This window comes from Sceloporus undulatus, chromosome 3 (genome assembly GCF_019175285.1).
Source record: "Sceloporus undulatus isolate JIND9_A2432 ecotype Alabama chromosome 3, SceUnd_v1.1, whole genome shotgun sequence".
NCBI classification, from domain to species: Eukaryota; Metazoa; Chordata; class Lepidosauria; order Squamata; family Phrynosomatidae; genus Sceloporus; species Sceloporus undulatus.
The window spans coordinates 34428771-34448573 of record NC_056524.1 but is presented as its reverse complement, the minus strand read 5'-3'; the positions used below and the strand labels follow the sequence as shown (position 1 = coordinate 34448573).

General features: G+C 41.0%; 1 protein-coding gene across 1 annotated transcript in view; it reads right to left on the bottom strand.

Moving 5' to 3' along the window:
• Window positions 1-1086: 1086 nt before the first annotated feature.
• The window catches only part of KL (klotho), a 35689-nt gene continuing 16972 nt past the window's right edge, over window positions 1087-19803 (bottom strand). Inside the window, exons 2-5 of the mRNA XM_042457430.1 lie at window positions 13515-14025; window positions 11333-11601; window positions 3301-4417; window positions 1087-2323 (exon numbers count right to left, since the gene is read on the bottom strand). Coding sequence (XP_042313364.1) covers window positions 1935-2323; window positions 3301-4417; window positions 11333-11601; window positions 13515-14025 — 2286 coding nt within the window. The 3' untranslated portion in view covers window positions 1087-1934. The remainder of the gene's footprint in view (window positions 2324-3300; window positions 4418-11332; window positions 11602-13514; window positions 14026-19803) is intronic.

Below are 19803 nucleotides of genomic sequence, written 5' to 3'. Positions count from 1 at the left end.
ACAAAAATACACATATTCATACTATCTAGTTGACAGTGCGGGTGGTAAAAAAGAACTCTATTGTTATACAATACAGTTAACCAGCAATCTGTCCATTGTTGTACACAAAATAAAACAGTGGAAGGGCATTTCTACAGAATATAGTCCAATTTATATTTGCTTTCAAAATGCTCAGTTACTTACACTGTATGAGTCCCAGTGAAATATGTGAGGGTTGCAAAGGAATCAGTGCTATTGCAGGTGCTCACATGAAGAAATACTGAAAGCATACTTGGCATTCCTTATAACCTAGAGACAAACATGCCACACTGATGCATGGTTTAAGCTTACTCGTTTTTTAATCTCCCACACCAGACTCATATAGCCCTAACTCCTGGAGTGGTATTTTTAAAAACCAGATCAATAGCAGCTCATACTTCACAAGTACAGAGTAAGCTTTCCTATTTCCTAGAACGGTTTTCATCCAGTCTGAACATTTTGAGAACAACAACAAAAATTGGACATTGGGGAATGTAGAAAAATTGTGTTTCTGGGCAACATGGGGAAAAAACCTAAAACATGGATTGGACAAAAGATATTACACTAATAGGGATTTTGGAATTTTTCTTAAGTCCAACCAAGTTATCTTTGTTTTTTATGCAACTTGATGAATGACAAATTTAGTTCAGCAACGGAACTCCACAGTAGAGGATGAAGATTTTAATACCAACTACGGAGTCCACAGCACCATTATTATGCTCTAATATCTAACAGAAAATGGATTTGAAAAAGCTCCTCGCACATTGTGGGCAGCACAGGGGCACTTCTGCCATGTTTATCACTCCCATTGACTTGTTTTGTGTCCAGAATGGCTTTTTAAAAAGTGGACATCCATACCCTGAGGCTGACAAACCAAACCATTGCAGTTCAGTCTAGCATAGTGTAATGGTTTGAGTATTGGACTAGGACACTGGGAGACCAGGGTTTGAATCCTGGCTCAGCTATGGAAACCCACTGGGTGACCTTTGGCAAGTCACAGTCTCTCAGCATCAGATGATGGCAATGGTAAATCCCCTCGGCAGAAACTTGTCAAGAAAACCCTATGTTTACCTTAGTGTTGACGTAAGTCAGAAATTACTTGAAGGCACAAAAATCACTGAAATATTTTCTTTTGTATTTTAATTATCTTTTCTGCTTTGCTGTTGAAATTCAGGGGTGTGATTTGTCACTGAAGATTGACAGGGAGGCAGAGGTTTGTGTGCATGATCTTATAGTGAATCCCAGAGAAGCAAATTGGCACCCAGGCTAATCAAAGTTGTCTGAGTAAGAACATATGATTTTATGCACATTTTTCTCTCTGAAACATGCTGCAGTCATCTGAAGTGCTGGTATAGTCAGCACCTAAAAATCCCAACTATGGTCCAAAAAGTACATTTTCCAAGCTCTGCCCCAAATTAGCTTAGTTAAGTGAGCAGCGTTCTGCAGGAAGTGAATGTGGAGTATTGTGGGATGCAGAGAAACACAAAATCAAGGAAATGGAATGGCATAGTCTGAGATGGCTGACTGCCTGGAACCTGAGTAGAAGCACCCACAATACATTTTGTTGTACAAAATATTAATGTCACATCGAGATGTATGCCATCAACAAACAATGCATCAATTCTAGCCAATGACTCAACCAGTTTGCATTAACACTGTGATCTAGATGCACACTTTTGATGTACTTCTCTGATAGCTGTGCATGCAAAAGCATTCTCCTGCTTGTGGATCTCTGTCAGTGAATCAGGGCAATGTGGGGTGAGAAGGATTAACACCACCAGCAAGTCCAAAGTGCTAAAACAGAGAGGAGTCATACATACCCCATGGATCTAATCCATTTTCACATTTAATGCTCTACAGCATTAGATACTGTAAAGACATTCATAGTGCAACAATAATCACAACCTTGTGTTTATTTACTTCCAGGTTTCTCTAGGTAATGTAGCTGGAGGGCAGTGAGCAATGGGCGAGCAGTATTTATGGCTACTATTAGAGTAGTAAGTGATCAGAAATGCAGTAACAATGAAAACAAACAATATAAAGGCTACAAATGCCAGGAAAAATTTTCTTGGCTGCACAGAGGTGCATTCTGGACAAAGAACTGACTCTCTGAGGCAAATGAAGTGAGAAGTTCCTGGTCCAGGAAAGGTGTTATTGTCAATGATTTGCCTATAATGTATCATAGAAGGTTTTGCCTCATATTGGTTTATCAGGTAACGATAGAGACCATATGATCTGGAATCACCCCTGTCACTGAAAGAATAGATGAAATAGCCACGAAGATTAACATTATCTAAGGTGTAGGCTGGAAAACAGAAAACAAAAAAAAGGGCCAGATTAGTTGCAAGTTTATTTCAACATTCCATACACTATTAAAGAACCCAATGTCCATATTAATTTCTATTAGCAGAGAAAGTATATCTGTCATGACACTACTGACATTACAAAATATTCAACAATATGTGAAGATAAATGAACAAATGAAGCCCCCTTGTTTTAGCCAGCAGAGAGCAGATTTTGGGTTAGTGAGATCTACTTAACATTTACTTGAACCTCAAGAACCACTGAGCAGAGTCTGTTTCCCAGCTGTGGCTGTTAACTGATCTTTGGGTGACGTAACCTTGTTTTCAGGCATAGCCACCTTGGCAGGTGAGAAGGGCACAGTCTTTCAATGAAATGTTGCAGCACAATCTCAGCCAACGCAGGATTATTGTTCATATTTGTAAACTTTGCACTTGTTTTTAGACTGAGAAGTTCAACCAATGGTATTCTGCTTCTCCTACGGTTTGATCCTAAGTTTCTTTTTTATCACAGATACTGCAAAATGCTCTGTATATATTTTATTGTAATAAAACCACAATTTTTGAGGCAAAAAACAACACCTATTCTGTGGCCACCTAATGCAGCAGACTACAACAGGGACTAGTTTCCCCGCTATAGAATTTATAACCTGAATCCTGTTGGTTAGTCCCAAGTAAAGTTAGGCTCATTTAATCAACTGCTAAATGATGTGTCAACACTTATGTACAACCCATAGATTAAAAATTGAACACTAGTTGAAGGGACTAACAATAGGAATCAAATCGCATAACATTTTCAGTGTTGCCTTGGTGTGTGTCCTTTTGTTTCTTTGAAACAAAAAAGGCTGAAGAAGCAGAACTTTGAAACAACTTTTTTCTGGGTAGAGGACTGTAGAACTGTAGTCCACAAAACAACTTCTTCAGACTCTAGAGAGAAGTGATACATAAGATACATAAGGACCCTTTCCCACAAGACTCTTACCTTTCAAAGCTTCATTGATGTAATTCTCTATGTAATATTTTCTCAGTTTATCTTGATCCACATTCTGTTCATCATCAATTCCACTTGCTATGATGTAGATTGGGATATCGCCGTATTTAAACTTAACCCAATTGAGGAGCTTCCGTAACCCCCAGGGCACCACTGGGATTCTGTTGGGTGATTTCACCCAGGTGATGTCAACTTGCATTTGGATTTCAAGGAGGTGATCATACTGCTTGGGAGTTTCTCTTTCAGAGTTCACAAGAAATGTAGTGTAGTGACTCAAGGCAAGGAAGTCATATGAACCTCGTATTAGGTGCTTTTCCTCTTCTGAGAAATAAGGTAAGTGTGGACCATGAAAACCCAGGCGGCGTTTTTGCTGAAGCCACTGCCTCATAGCATCTGGATAGTCACCACTTTTAAAAATGGGCTCAGCAAGCCAACCAATGTCAAATTCCAAAACTCGTTTGGCTGCATCATCATCATTTTTTGAAAACGGGCATGCTGGCTCAACCCAGTTGGCATGGAGGGCAATTGATATTTTGCCCTTCTGAGTTTTCCTGAATTTTTTATCATATAAGTGCCAGGCTTTGGCATGAGCCTTCAGCAGATTATGTGCTGCTCTGTAGGTCAGGTTCATCACATTGGGCTCACTCATTGTGATCCAAAATTTGACATGCTGGCCAAGTTTTTTAAAGCAGAACCCAGCATACTCAGCGAAAGCTTCCACAGTCCGTTGGTCATCCCATCCTCCATGGTTGGCTAGAGAAAAGGGAAGCCCTTGGTTGTCAGCACTAGGTTGCCACAAAGCAACAACAGGAGTTATATTAACTCTGACAAGCTCACTGACAAAACACTCATAGTAAAACAGAAGTGTGTGGTTCACAGAGGTCTCATTACCTAGAGGGAGAACTGAAGGCCATTTGAGTGAAAAATGGAAGTGTGTGATGTGCATGTCCTTCAGTAAAGAAATCTGTAGCCTGATAGCAGCAAAATCAACACACTGAGGTTTGCGAATTGGGGCAGCAGCTCCCATGATTTTAATGAGCTTCTTGGTTTTATGAACGTCCCAAAGATAAAGGTTTGGGTCAAGAAACTGGGATCGAGTTGTATCTACCTAGAAAAGGAAAAAAGGTGGCAGGAGAGCAGATCAGATTCATCAAAAGCAGGAACCAAAGCAACAGGCTATGACAAGTAGGCAACTATTGTCTACTAATATCATCTCAGTTACAAATAGTTACAAATGCCATCCTGTCCACATTTCTTTAGCATATCTTAGCAGTGACCTTGTATTGATTAATCCTTTCATATTCCTTTTGTCAATGCAATCTATATGGCTTTCTTCTTTCACACTATATTCCCATACTTGTGTGTGTATGGGGGCTAGGAGAGAGACAAAGAAACTGAGACTGAGAACAACTGGCCCAGTGAGTCCCATAACCTAGTGGAGACTTGAACTTGGATCTCCGAAGTCTCAGTCTAACACGTTACCATTCAATTCAATACTAGCCCAGACTAGTACTAACTCCTGCAGAGCAGCAGTATCTTCTGACAACATGGCAAATATAGATGATGTAAAGTTTATGCTTATGTTGATCATCCCTGTTACACGCTATAAGGGGAAATAATGAATTACTCAAAACCAATAAATAAATTTTGTTGCAGGTCTCTGGGTGATAGGTAATACTGTAAGTTGTAGATCTCTGGGTGGCAAATGGTTGAGAGAGGTTATGGTGCAGGATCTTCCAAGTATCTTTTAATTGCCCCTTTCCTTCAAGGGATAGATACCACAAAGAAATGGAATAGAATCCTATAATTCTATGAGTCCAGTTTCTTTGTAATACCAGAGAACCTAGTAATGTTTTCGTGTTTGTTGTGTGCCTTCGAATCACTTCTGCCTTATGCTGACCATAAGAAAAACTTGTCACAGGGTTTTCTTGGCAGAATTTATTCAGAGGGGATTTGTCATTGCCTTCCTCTGAGGCTGAGACAATGTAACTTGACCACAATACCACACTGACTCCTAATAATAATGTAATGCTATTAAATATATACTGTTTATGATTACCAGGATATAGGTCAATTGCTTATCACAGTAAATCAATTGGATTTTCATAAATTATCATTTAGCAACTTATTAAGCATAGCAGACTTAGGATATTGGTTACTATCAGGGAAGTGTGTTTTGAAGTGTCTCACAATAGGCAATGGTGACACTTAATATTGATTACTGTACATTCAGTACAGTAGTCTGTGTATAATCCTTGAAATAGCATCCATAAATAATATTTGGATTTGTAAAGATGATTTTTTGAAAATTTTAACTTGGAAGGAACTTGTTAAGGAAAAAGCAACATGGGACATACAGTAAGAGAAATAAAACTTGTATGTGAGAGTCAGAATGACTCAGCAGAAGCCAATTGAGAACCACACAGGTGTGAATGGTAATACAATTAACAGGTTCAGAGTGCCAAGGACAAGAAATGCATAGTGGATAATTGGACACACCTGACAATTGTTAAGTGGTCAAGGCTGAGATGATGAAATCATTAATTGTGGGATGAACAAGGAGAACCAATGGGAATGTTGTACACGCCTACTGGGTGGAAACAGACCACAGTAGGTGGTGCCATGCTTTGGTTATAATAATGACTATGGATCCCAGTGCATTTTATGGGTTGTAATTGTGGATAGTAGTGGATAGTAGAGTGGATTGGAGAGTGAGGAGTTGAGTATTGTTTGGAGCTGTGTATATAGTAGAATAAAGTAGATCTTTTATATAAGACTACTGAGTTGTCTGGTGTCTTGGGTGAAGCTACAAGAACCAGCAGGACCCTGGTGAAGAAGGGTGAAGACTTCTGTGGAAGCAAGAGTGAGAAGGCTTGGAGAGTTTGTCGGGGTCTTCAGCCTGATCTCTGCAACTCTTGCAAAGATACAACAACTGGCCAAAACTGGTCAGCGTGGTGCACAACCAGGTGGTGAGTTCCAGGCCAGGTGAAGAGCCACAACTCCCATCATCCCTGACATGTCTGTGATTATTTGTTCACTTAAATCAGGGATATACTTTACATAGCCCTCTAGAGGCTTCACTGGAGGGCCAAATGATTTATGGAAAATGTATCTGCCACATAGTGATGTATAGTGAAGTTAAGTCACAGGTCCAAGCAAAGATCTGTAGCATAAGTGGGGCAGGGGAAGGCTATACTAACTAACAAACAAAAAAAACACAACCTAGATATGAATGACTTGGCAAGGCTTCTTCTCACCTCCCACACCTGCCTCCATCTTAATTCAGCCAAAAACCAGAAAAGTCATTCCAAAACAAAGATCAGATAAAATACCAACAGAGGAAGCAGTTTACTAATCACAAATACCAGCCTGACTCTGTTCACTGCTATTATTTGCATCAATCTATGAAGAAACATTAAGGAGAGTAAATACTGGAAAACAGCTTTGAGAATAATACTGGTAAAAGCGCATGGCCCAGGATTGTCAGGGATATCCTACAACTCTAAATTACAGTAAGTTGGGAGGGAAATCCATATTAGCTCTTAGAGGAGCTTCAGGTCTGGAGACTTTTCACCTAGCAGCTGCCTTCTGATCAACGGCTAATTCAGATGGTGAAAATCATCCAAGATTAATCTGGGTTGAATCTTCATTATTCACATGTATTTTGAATGCATCTGATTAAGTTGGGGGGGTTGCCAAAAAAAACCCATTTAACCCAGGATAATCGACACCAGGTTTTTTCCTCAGTTTTTAAAAAAGATTCACATCGTAAGCAGTGTGAATAACTGATGCAAATAGAACCAGGATAAACTGGAATAAAACTCTGCATGCTTTCAACATGTTTTGAATACATTCACATCGTTGACTCCATTTTTGAATGCTGGCACATGTGAGCAACCAAACTCCCAGATATGCACATAGACATGGTTCCATAATGTGAATAACAAACTCAGAATGTGTGAAATTATTTACATAGTTGCACTAAAAAAACCAACGCCTGTATGACCACTTTTACATCAGAGAAAGCAAGCATGCAAGAAAGAAAGATCATTTGCAGGTTCATCCAAATGAGATTTAAACTGTGATTGCAAATCCACTGTGATGCATTGATAGCTCACTATACCTCAGCCTTGAAGATGCAATATTTAAGCATCATTTTTATGGAACTATTCACAATATACTGCTGTAAGCAGCAGGGTGGTCAAAATGACCTTTCAAGGAAATGTCAACCAACCTTTTGTATCTATTGCTGGGGAAAGAAATCTCTTGACTTGATTAAAGAGTGGGCATATGTAGCCCTGCAGATATTTTACTATTTTGGAGATTAACTATAAGTGCAATTGAATCTACTTGAGGGCTTTGCTCCACCATAGTATCTCGTCCTGGTTTGATCCCTTTAGTACCACAGACACATATTTTAATTCAAACTAAAATCCATTTGGAAAGCTACATGAGACTTCCATTATGTAGCCACATAAGTGCAAGGGGTTTTTCTACTGTGTGCATGTGTTTTCCATATTGGTTTATGTCTGGTCACACAACTAGAACAGCTGCAGAGTGTGTGTGTGTGTCATACACACATATTCAGCTTCATCAAATTTGCAGCATTTGCAACATATGCACATATTCAGCTTAATCAAATTTGCAGCATATACACCTTATGCACATATTCAGCTTAATCAAATTTGCTTAACCAAATAGCCTTTGTTTTTCCTTTGTTCTGGTTTCCGACCTGCATTTCTATAAAATGCAGCTGGGATGTGTGTGAAATGTTGACCTGCAAATGTGTGCATACAAACACCAAATCAAAAATAAATAAATAAAAGGCAATACCACCTTTTCCAGATGCCACTATAAATAAGGGAAATGCCCTTGTGAGGTGGGAATTATCAAGTGACCTAGATGACCACCTGACCAAGGTGTCCACCCACCAATTTGGCCACATCCTCCCTCTATCCCCAGTTCAACTGCAATCCCAATTTGGGGGCCAAACAGCACCTTTTAAAAATCTGGTTCTGCCCCAGAACATTGGAGTGAACTGCCTTGAAGCCTTCAAGCATAGAAAACTGTTTTCACAACAGAAGGAAAGGAATGTCATGTGTTCTAACAGGACTGGGATCATAAGGACCCATCATTTAGCCTTTGTAGATTCAGCCTGGCTAACCTCAGAGATGGTCACCAATAAACCTACCTTTCTTCTCTCATCCCCTAGGGCAGGTTTGGACTATTGTTAAACAGTAAGTAGAACTAGGTTTTGTCTTTGTGTCCTGTCATGAGTCCCTCTGTCCCCAAAATCAGACAAAAATTGCCCCCAAATGAATCTGGAAATAACTCTGGTTTTAATTTGTGTGCATGCTTCCTTTTTCTTTCTACCAAGAAAAGGAATGTAGGGGTTTGAGACCTATAGCAGATGTAACTGACTTGTGGATACTAAGGATATGATAAGTGAGTTGGGGCTTGCTAACTTTCTCTCTGTGTGTGGGCGTAAGACAGAATCAGTTTGTGTAAGCATAAATCTGTTTTTGCTGTTTGCCATATACACTATGACTTCATGGCTTCCCTTGACTTCTGATGGGAGCAGCAAACTGTTTGAATGTAAATGCTGTGAATCGTCATTTTAGGCTCAGCCTGTCTACACATATAAATAAACACATCACAGAAACACATTAAGTTTTCAGCAGTGGTATACTTGTAAGGAAACTGAATTCTGGGTGTGCCTTGGAACCCCTGCCATTCAAAGGTGATATACAAATGTTCAGTAGCATGTAAGGAGTTCATGTTGCTATTTGGTCACAAACTTTACAGCAGATATTTCTTTCAGCTGAAACAGCAGCTTAATGTCCAAACTCCATGTTTTTAGGAGATACAAGGAAAAAGAGAAGCAGTATTCTCTGAAGATGCCAGCCAGGAATAAACTCTTCTAGAACATGGCCACATAACCCGAAAAACCCACAAAAAATCTACAGAAGCAGTATTGTCTTGGATATTCATTCCATATCTAAGATGTCAACTGATAGACAATTCTAATGTGCAATGCAATCTAAGTAGTTAATTTTAAATCATTAAATTTCATCCAGGGCTGAGATAATCTTGCAGAAGCTGTATTTTCAAGGAGCCCATTGGCACAGGGCCACAAATCTTTACAGGCCATATTCTCTCCTGGGACAGAATCTCGGCCTATAAGTGTCTTACTGCAAATTTCATTGCTTCATGTCAACAAACAGAAAGTTGTCGTCTTGTATGGACAGCACTTCACAGACAAGGCAAAAAAGACAGGTCTTCTAAGGGATTGTATGTACGTATCAACACTGGAGACAGTGAATGGTGAAAAAACGATGCAAGCAAGGCCTTTTTAAGGGGGGGCACAGGGAGTAACTGGGGAACAGTATAGAGATAAAAACTTTAAAGCCAAATTAAATAACTCTTTAAGACTTTTTAGAAACAAACTTTAAGAATAGTCCAGTTTTGGAATGCCACAACAATCACATAGAATGATGTTCTGTTAGTGAACTCATCCTACTAGGCAATTATAAAACATGTTCTGTACTTAGGCTTGCCATAACCCGGCTGCACCCGTGTATTTCCCGTTTTGGGGGGCCCTGGGCCCCTCCCGGCACGGGTGCAGCCCAAAAACCGGGACCCCCCCCCGGTTGCAGCCAAGTTGCTGCGGCCTGAAGGCCTCGCTGCCTTCCTCCTCCGCCTCGGGGAGGCGGGGAGGAAGAGGAGGACAGCGAGGCCTGCCTGGGGCGGAGGAGGCGCCTCCCCGCGCGCCCGCACCGCCCTCCTCCTCCGCCCCCTCGCCCCCAGGCTTGGCGCCCACCCGCAGCATACAGCAGTGCCTCTTGCGCACGGGCACACGGGGAGGAGGAGAAGAGGGGGCGGAGGAGGCGGGGGAAGGTGGCGCGGCCACGCGGGGAGGTGGGGAGGGTGGCGCGGCCGCGTGGGGAGGTGGGGAGGGTGGCGCACCCGCGCGCAAGAGGCGCTGGCTCCGTCCTCCTTTGCCTCCCCGTGCGGCCGCACCACTCACCTCCTCCTCCTCCGCCCCCTCTTCTCTAGCAGGCCGCGCGGAGGAGGTGAAGCTGGAGGCGCTTCGCCTCCTGCCCGCAGCCACGCACCACCCTCCTCCTCTGCCCCATCCGCCCCAGCCCCCAGACGAATGGAGGAGGGGGAGAAGGAGAAGAAGGAGGAGGAGGAGGAAAAGGAGGAGGGGAAGGAGTGAGTGGCCAGAGAGGCCTCAAGGTGGGGTTTTTTTTTGGGGGGGTGCCTTTAATGCTAACAAGTCTCCCTTACTTTGACAGTGATAGTGTGGTGGTGATGATGATGATGAAGTTGATATGAGTGGGTCAGCTTGAGAGGCATGCATGCACTGTTTCAGAAGCCAAGAGAGTGTGACTTTCCAAAGTGCCTTTTCTGTGTAGTTTTGGTTCTGAGGCAAGGCCAATGTAAATTGCTGTGATTTTTACAAACTCATGTGCAGTGAAGAAAAACCAAAGTCCCTTGACACACACTTCTGAGAAGTACACTTGGTGCAAGAACGGTGAAACCACCTTGACATGTTCAATATGTATAGCCATGTTAAACCATGCTAAGTGTTAAACCCAAGGGGTTTGGTTATGGAATAAGCCTCTGATGCAAGAGGCCATGTTCAGTAAAGCCATGTGAAATGCCCAAATGTGCTGTTGTGTGTGTTTTGGAATGGAGGTCGGGGATGTTTTGCCAGAAAGGGAAGTCCATTTCTGACATCTGTCTAGAAATAATGCCCAAATGTCCTCCATTTTGATCATGCCTAAGAAACAGGCATTTAGATTAACATTTTTTTAAAAAAAATCAATTTTTTCGTGTGTCCTCCATTTTTAAAAATGTGTCCTACATCTGAAAAATTTGTCCTACATTTGTCCTACATTTGTCCCGGTTTGGAGGTCCTGACTTATGGCAACCCTATCTGTACTGAAACATGTTTAATACTACGATTGCTTGTGCAAAAGGAAGATTAGAAAATCTGGACCAATGTCATTTGACTTACCTGAAGAAAGTTTTCAGTAATTCCCCAAGCAAAATCACAGGGGAATGTTCCTTCTGCAGACTGGTTTTCTGGTTTTGAAGGGAAGCCATTGTCTGCAATCACCTTTTGGTAGAACAATCCCGAAGACTTCAACGTCATTTTTTTATCCTGGCTTTGAAAATCAACATAATACAGACCCCGTCTAATGTTGTAGCCTCTGAGCCAGTCAAAGCCATCCATGAGAGACCAAACTGTGTATCCAATGACATTAACTCCATCATACCTTATAGCTGAGGAATAAAAGAACAAAAGCAGAATGTCCTGTTTTTCCCATGTGTGCACATATCTTCTGAACAACTTTATTGCACTATAGAAAAATGCCATAGCTTAAAGATTTTACTCAACAATTTTCAATTTGTCCTTGTTTTTGTTCTATAGCCATTAATATAAGTGCTTCTCTATTAAGTCCCAGTAGATGCCTAGATTGCAAAGAGAATGACTTTTTCCACTGACAGAAAATGAATTGCTTCAGAGCTTTTAATATTTAAAATGGATAGCTGCTCCAATAAAAGTATACATTTCACTTGAATTTAATATTTGTCCCATTATTATTCCATAATAAGGAACCAGGTAGTATGTTGTTTTTACATATCTTACAGTGCACTTCTATGACAGTCAGGTTTTATGAATTCAGTGGAAATTACCCCCAGGTAAATATGCACAGGATTGCAGGCTTAGAGTACGTATGTGTGTGTTTGTGCCTGCACTATAGTGTGTGTGTGAGAGAGAGAGTGTGTGTGTGTGTGTGAAAGACTGTATGTATAATGTACTACATGCAGTGAATATGCATTATATAATTGTGTTTTTGTTCTATAAAAGGAAGGTATAAATCATAATACTTCTTTAATTCAGAATTGTAAACATCCATATTAAATATCAACTGTTACGTATCCGCTGTAAATGAAAAATGAAATAATAAATTATAACATCACTTATTTAGTCTGGCATCCTATTAGTGATACACACAGAAGTAAGTGAATCTTATGCTCACATATGTCTTTTTTCCCCTTTCTTTTTTTTTATGATTGTGGATGTTGGTACTTCCTCTTTCCCTCCACAACAACAGAAGCACCCCTGGACAGACTATACAGCTGCTGCAGCTCCCATGTGGCCATTTCATGCCTAGTAGAGAATGGAGTGGGACCAGGGAAGCATCTGGCTAAGTCCTGGTAGGCATATGCAAAATTATTACATCAACTGCCAAAACCTCTGGAGGACCCCAGTGGACCTTAGCAGATTATGTAATCATTTTGTGTCTGGATACATGGACATAGCCAGATGCTTTTCTGATCCCACCCCCAGACATGGAATGGGTGGGGGACTGCAATGGCACTACAGTAAGTCTGGGGTGCCAAACTGTAAACTGTAGCTTAGTTCCACCTGAAGAACTATTATGCTATGCTGCGCCATGCAAAATTCCAGCTTTTGTGTGTTTCGTGACAACAGTTTTGGGGTAAAAACTAACATAAGCATAAAGTAAACTAAATTTCCAGAAGGAAAAAACATGTGGCTTAAAATGCTCTTTAAAAAGGGAAGTTGTCTCTACCATCTGTTGTATTCAGGAAACACAAAAGCCCCTCTGCTGATTAATATAAATAGGGACATATGTGAACGAGACACAAGTTTATAAATCTGCTGTGAAAGCAGAATAAATACTTGCATAGTTGCTTCCATTTCATCCTTACTGAAAATGAATACTTTTAGAAAGGTCCAAGAAGGTCACTGCCAGAAAGTAACCCTATACATACACACACCAAAGAGTACTTATTCTTATCTAGCAAATATTTACCCAGCTATCTGAAGCATTAAAACTAATCACTGTGTATTTTTGCCATGAAGCGATTCACTGCAAACCACACAGACAAGAGCACAAACCTCACAAAGTTGTATTAAGTGAGTGACTTAACCATTTGCAGTTACAAGCAAAATATTACCTACATTTCTTGGAAAGTACTTGGCAGATACCACAGCAAGTAAATTCTATTTTTTATAACTTCATTCCATAATGAATGCCTGGTTAAAGTGTTTAAATACTCACTGGGTTTGACTCACATAGAACAGTTAATAAGCGACACTAAGAATAACGTTTCTTTAACTTTTATGTCTAAGTAATGACTGGTGAGAACACCATCAACAATCCTACCTTTTAAAGTGTCCATAATAAAATATTTCAGATAATTCATATACTTGGAGTCATCTACCTTCGTGTTACCAGAAACAAACCAGCTGTTCTCCACAATGAAAATCTCTGGTTGGTTATATTCACGGCTTATCCAATAAAGCAACTTCCTTAAGCTCAGTGATTCCTCCTGCTGGAATAGCATATCAGGATCCACAAGATGGAAACTTAATGTGGCTCCAAATGAAAGAGCAAAGAAATCAGCTGTCCCCCTGATAAGCTTCTTCTCAGCTTCAGTGAATTCTGGCAGCACTGAGGAAAGATCACTCTTCATGCTCTCAGGGTAGTCTCCGTCAATAAATATAGGTTTAGCAAACCAGCCTAGCACAAATTCAAGAGATTTCTGACATTCCTTTATATTGTCTCCAGTCATGTGCTGAGGTTTTATCCAATGAGAGCTTAAGGCAATTGATACTCTGCCTCCTTGAACCGGTTGGAAATGATTGTGGTAAAGGTGCCACACTTTGGCATGGGCCTGTGAGAAAGAAAGGGGCTAGTTAACCCATTTTATCATGTTCATTCACCTTTGTGTTATTTATTCGTCTGTTTATTCAGCCTAAAACTAAATGAAGCTGTCAGCTTGCCAGCAACACGTCTCACAATAGCAATGGGGCCTCCAAACAAACTCAAATCATTGCAAAGGATTACCAGCAAATTAAAGGAAACTGGTTTGTCACCTAAAAATTGTGACAGCCAGGGAAGAGATAACAGGAACATTAAACCACCCAAGCTCCTGAGAAGGCCTATGCAGATGCTGTTCAGATGACATTGCAAATAGGCAATATTTAAGGTTTGCACAGTGCCTCGCCCATAAGTGTCTGATGTTCCTGTTCCCAGTGAGAAACAAGAAGGTTCTTCTATACCAGAATAAATAAAGTGGTTCTTCTATACAAAATAAATAAATAATACAAGGAGGTTCAAGTGGGAGATCTCCCCAAGATGCTGACACTAAATGACTGCAACAATGCAAAAGCAGAGAAACTCACTCATGCTCACTGTCTCCTGCTCCTGCCAACCTGAAAAGAATTTGTCTTTTTTTATGACAATTGAACAGAATTTCAGATATGTTTTAGTGACATATATTACTTATTTTATTTTATTAAAATGCTTCTATATCACTATATCTCAAGGCAAAGTATAACCAACAAAACTACTTTTAAAACAATCTGAAATAGTTTATTACCATTTTAAACAATTTAAATGAATTTGACTCAAACAATATAAAATCAATAATCTGATAGATGATTTTTTTAAAAAGCCATAATCTTTTATGGGAGGAATTTATTACAGCCGTTAAAGACCAGGTTGATGGTGACCTCCCAGAGGACATTCTCTGCAGCCGCTCCCAATTTATGGAATGGCCTGCCGGACGAGATCCGTCAAATTACCAATCTAGAGAGCTTTAAAAAGGCCATTAAGACGGATCTCTTCTGGCAGGCCTTCCCGGAATAAAATGCTCGGCCACAAATAAGACTTCCCATCCAGTGAACTCTGCCCATGATGATTTTTATTTAGCTTAGTTGGTTTTAATATGTAGTTTTTAATGTTACATTGTTTAATCTTGTTTTAAAGGGGGCATTATGCATATATGTATGTATTTTAACCTGTTGTACGCCGTTTTGATTGCCTGGCAAAAAAGCAGGATAGAAATAAAACATTTATTTATTATTTTATTATAATCTCACAGGAAAATAATATCTGTGCCACACAGGCCTCCAAGGAAACATTATTTTATAACCACAATGCTAGAGCTGAAAAAGCCCTCTCCTAAGTCTCCATTTTGAGGGCAATATAACAGATAGGAGAGCATGCAGAGTAATTTTATTTGTAAACAGATGATGAGCAACAACCAGTTCTACATCACCACCACTATACACAAACAGAGTCTACCAAATAAATAAGATTATTGTCACCTTTGTAAAAAATAAAATGCAACAGGTTTCATAACAGCTCATGGTGAGATGAACTGTATTATGTGCTCTTCAGATATGGAAGAGAAAGAAAAAACTACAGACTATGTTACAGAAGATGAATAAAGCCAGACTAACATCAGCCTAACTAATGCAGGAAGAGAGAGGGTGTGGCCATCATCAACAAACTGGAAATGATATTAATATATGCTATGGCTGACCTCCTAGAGAGACAAGTCAAATAGCAACTGCTAAAAATATGTGTGTTAACGTTAGAATCATACAAGCCATTGTATTCCCCATTACCATGTATAGATGTGAAAGTGGGACAGTCAGAAAAGTGGATAAGGGAAAAATCAATTCTTTTCAAATATGGTGCTGCAGAATAATGTTGAGGATACCATGGACAGGCAAAAAAAACACAAATGAATGGGACCCAAAACAAATCAAACCTTCTCCCTGGAAGCCAAGCTTATAAAGCTTAGGTTGTCATACTTCGGCCACATTTTAAGAAAGCATGACTCATTGGAAAAGACAATAATGCTAGAATGGTGAAGAGATGTAGCAGGAGAGGAAGACCACATGCTAGATGGATGGACTCTATTCACGGGTATGAATTTGCAGGACCTAAGCAGAGCAGTAGACAATAGGGAGTCACCATGAGTCAGGAACAACTTGAAGGCAGTTAATGACAACAGGTTTGCTACATCTAACATTCACATGGTATATTGATCCCAGTGTTGGGGCACACAGAAGCTTCCCCAACAGATCAGGGAAGCACAGATCCCTTAAGTAGCTAATTCACAGTCTATTTAGGGCATTTAAAGTAATTACTAACACCTTGAACTAGGACCAGAACTGTACCACTGACCAATGCAATTTTTTTAAACTTGGCTTTTCCATTTTGCCAAAAGTAACAACATCCCAAATGTTATACAATTTCTGTGGAGGCAAAGGTAAATATTTATAGAAAGTCTTGGCCTGTTTCTTTTTTCTATGAAACATATTTCATTATAGTTTAAAAGACTAACATTTTAATGAAGCCTCTGCTGGCACTGTTTGGATGGCCTTGGTTTAATGAACTGAAACATGTACGAGCTTTATGCCTTGATGTGCAATCCTTTCTCTTTTCCCTTCTCTGTTCACAGCAATTGAAACTATCTGCATCTGAGGAAGTAGGCTGAAGTCTACAAAAGCTCATGCTGCCAACTTCTTTCTCTCAGTTAGTCTCAAGCGTGCTACAAGATCTCTCTACATACTGATTCTACGGACTAAGAAGATTTTCACATGGTCAAGTGATGAGAGCATAGCAGGAAGCTCCCATCACTATCATGAAATTGCGTGAAGATTATCAGACAACATCATGCGAGTTTGCCATAATTGCATCATTATCCCGCAAATAAAGAGTAATTTTAGCACTACTTTCAGGGACGTAGCCAGGATTTTGAGAAGGGGGGGGGGTCCAGACTAAGTGCCACCATTTTGAAGGGCTGAAAGCCCCCCCATACACACACACAGAAAGAGGGTCGAGCCTTTACCTCAGGAAGGGGGAAGAGGGGAAGAAGGGGAGGGGGCTGCTCCACTTCCGTGCCATTGCCAAAGGCTCCTCAGGTTCATTCATGGGAAAGGAGAGGCAAGAGAGCTGTCTTTGCGGGAAGGAACAATAAAACAACCCGGGGCAGGGAAGTTTGTCCTTGGAGTGAAGGGAAGGGGAGGAAAAAGAGAAAAGAGGGCTTTCTCCTTGGCATCCTCCTCTCAGGGCTCCTGCTGCCCTGGTGCCTTCCCCAAAACCCAAATGCGCGGGGAACTCTGGCTGAAGCAGGAGCAGCAACCAGGGCATGGTCCCTTTTCGGGGGGGGGGGGGCCCTGCCCCACCCTCTGCTCTCTGGAGGCAACCTGCATGTGGAGGGGGGCAGGGAAGGGAGAGGAAGAGAGAGTACTCCAAATAGAGCGAAAGAGGGAGAGAGAGAAACCACAGCCACACCTAGACTTCAATCTACTTCCTCAGATGCATTTAGATGCAATAATAATAATAACATGTAGAGAGATCTTGCAGCACCTTTGGGACTCACTGAAAGAAAGAAATTGACGGCATGAGCTTTTGAAGACAGTCTACTTCTTCAGATGCATTTAGATGCAACAAGAACAACAACAATATGTAGAGAGATCTTGTAGCCCCTTTGAGACTAACTGAAAGAAACACATTGGCAGCATGAGTTTTCCTAGATGTCAGGTTTCCTAACATTTTCCTCAGATGCATTTAGATCCAATAATAATAATAATAATAATAATAATAATAATAATAAGTAGAGAGATCTTGCAGCACTTTTGAGACTCACCGAAAGAAAGAAATTGGAGCATGAGCTTTCCTAGACTTCAGTCTACTTCCTCAAGTGCATTTGTGGCTTGCAAAAGATCACCCAGTGGCTTTGTATGGTCCAGTTGGGAATCAAACCCTGGACTCCAGAGTCATAGTACTCCAGTGATCAAACCACTATGGAGTAGGAGAATTAAATAGGGCAGCTATGGGCCATTTGTGGCCATGGGTCATTGTTTTGTGGTCCTCCCATCCATCCTCCCCAATTCCAAAATAATAATAATAATTATTATTATTATTATTTCCCAACATTTATATCCTGCCTTTCTGCCAAAGTGGGACCCAAGGCAGCTAACAACACATAGAAAACACATTAAAACAACAATGAAAATCGTAAAAAATACATTTAAAATTACAAGTATAAAATATAAAATACAAATATAAAATTCCAGAGGTTAAAATCAGCCAAACCCATGCATCAAGAGGGAGGTGAAATGAGGAGGGGGTCTTTGGCTAAGAGAGAGGAGAGAAGGAGTGAAAGACACTCTGTACATGCTCAGGTACCCACTGATTCTAAGATTGAGCATTGAAACAATAATTCTGAGGTTCAGAGGCTTGGTGGCCTTCCCTTCAACACAAGCAAGGTCCCTTCCAGAAAGAAAATGGAGAGGGGTGGGGAGTGGGTTTAACTCATGGATAGAGGTCCCACTGGGTGACCATGGGCAGGTCACACTCTCTCAGCCCCAGAGAAGCACCCTCTGGAAAAATTTGCCAAGAAAACCCCATGATAGATTTGCCTTAGGGTTGCCATGAGTCAGAACCAACTTGCAAATAGCATCAGCAAAAGAGCTCCAAAGATGCATCCACACTGCAGAAATAGTGCAGTTTGAAAACACTTTAACTGACTGGCTCCATGCTATGGGATCCTGGGATTTGTAGTTTTGGGAGCTATTTAGCCATCTCTGCCAGCCACAAGAATCTGAAGTGCAATTCTCAGATCTCCTCATCATTTATTTCATTTCTGTGCCACCTTTTCCCCCAGAAAAGGACCCAAGGCAGTTTGGTTTTTATGGTTGACACCACTTTAACTTCCATCATAGTTCTGTGCTATGGAATCTTGGGATTTGTAGTTTTGAGGAGCTGTTTAGCCATCTCTGTCAGGTGCCACAACAAACTTCAAATCCCAGCATTCCACAGCATGGAGCCAAGGGCAGTTAAAGTGGCATCAAAATGGATTATTTCTTTAGTGCAGATGTAAACAGAGTCCTTCCTCTCAAGCTGTTCACATCAGATAAATTCAGATTGATAAAGTAAAGTGCAGCTGCTCAAGCAATTAGTGGCAGCCACTCTGTTCATGCTCAGAGACACTCTGTTCATATTCTGAGACACTCAGAGGGGGGCAAAAAAGGAGCTACTTGAGGATGAGCTTATGAAACGTGAATGGGTTTAATGGTTGGACTCATGTAGCTTCAATATATACCATTATATATATATAAACATACCAAACTCCAAAATACATCTAGTCCTCAGCATTTTATCCTCAGCATTTTGGATAAGGGAGATTCAACCTGTAGTTGATTGTTGTTATTAGAAGTCACCTTTTCTTTCTTTGATATTTCCTTTTAGAGCCTTCCTTCTCCCTTCCTTTTTCTTCCTTCCTTCCTTCCTTCCTTCCTTCTTTCTTTCCTTTCTCTTCCTTCCTTTAGTTCTCCCTACCCTTGTTTTTCCTTCCTTTTTTCTGTGTGTCTTCCTTCCCTCTTCTTCTTCCTCCTCCTCCTCCTCCTCCTCCTCCCCTGGACGGAGACCTTTTTTGGCAAAAGCTCAGAGGAGGAGGGAGAAGGAAAGAGGGGCAAAGATGTTGCTGGGAGGGAGACCAGCCCTCTCCCCTCCCTCTCTCTCTCCTGAGTCCGCTCCGACGGAAGGAGGAAGCAGGAGGAAGGAGCTTGAACAACAGGCACTGCCCCCACCTCAAGGCTCCTTCCCTCCCTCTCTCTCTGAGCCCCCTCTCCCTGAGACTTCCCCCCCC